The sequence below is a fragment of the Buceros rhinoceros genome, unplaced genomic scaffold (assembly GCF_000710305.1).
Source record: "Buceros rhinoceros silvestris isolate BGI_N320 unplaced genomic scaffold, ASM71030v1 scaffold28760, whole genome shotgun sequence".
NCBI lineage: Eukaryota > Metazoa > Chordata > Aves > Bucerotiformes > Bucerotidae > Buceros > Buceros rhinoceros.
The window spans coordinates 1-304 of record NW_010391730.1 but is presented as its reverse complement, the minus strand read 5'-3'; the positions used below and the strand labels follow the sequence as shown (position 1 = coordinate 304).

The 304-nt window shown below is 66.1% G+C and overlaps 1 protein-coding gene across 1 annotated transcript in view; it reads right to left on the bottom strand.

Moving 5' to 3' along the window:
- LOC104499377 (serine hydroxymethyltransferase, mitochondrial-like) overlaps positions 1-200 on the bottom strand; it is a gene marked incomplete at both ends in the record, with an annotated part of 1,974 nt that extends 1,774 nt beyond the window's left edge. Inside the window, 1 exon segment of the mRNA XM_010142878.1 lies at positions 4-200. Within this exon segment, the coding sequence (XP_010141180.1) occupies positions 4-200 (197 nt within the window).
- Positions 201-304: the final 104 nt, after the last annotated feature.

The window sequence follows — 304 nt, the reverse complement described above, 5'->3', positions numbered from 1 at the left end:
GGCCCCCATCAGGCAGGTCCAGCCCCATGAGGCGGTCGTGGGGCTGCAGCAGGGCTGTGTAGGCTGCGAAGTTGGCTGGAGACCCCGAGTAGGGCTGCACGTTGACACCCCAGCGGGCGGGATCCAGGTCGAATGCCTCCAGAGCTCGCTGTTCACACAGCAGCTCGATCTGGTCCACCACCTCAGCTCCCCCGTAGTACCTGGAGGAGAAGGGAGGTGGTTACGTGGGGCCTCCCACCCTGCCCAGAGGAGAGGACAGCCACCCCCTGACGTGTCTGCTCCTGACCCAGGGCTCCCCTTAACC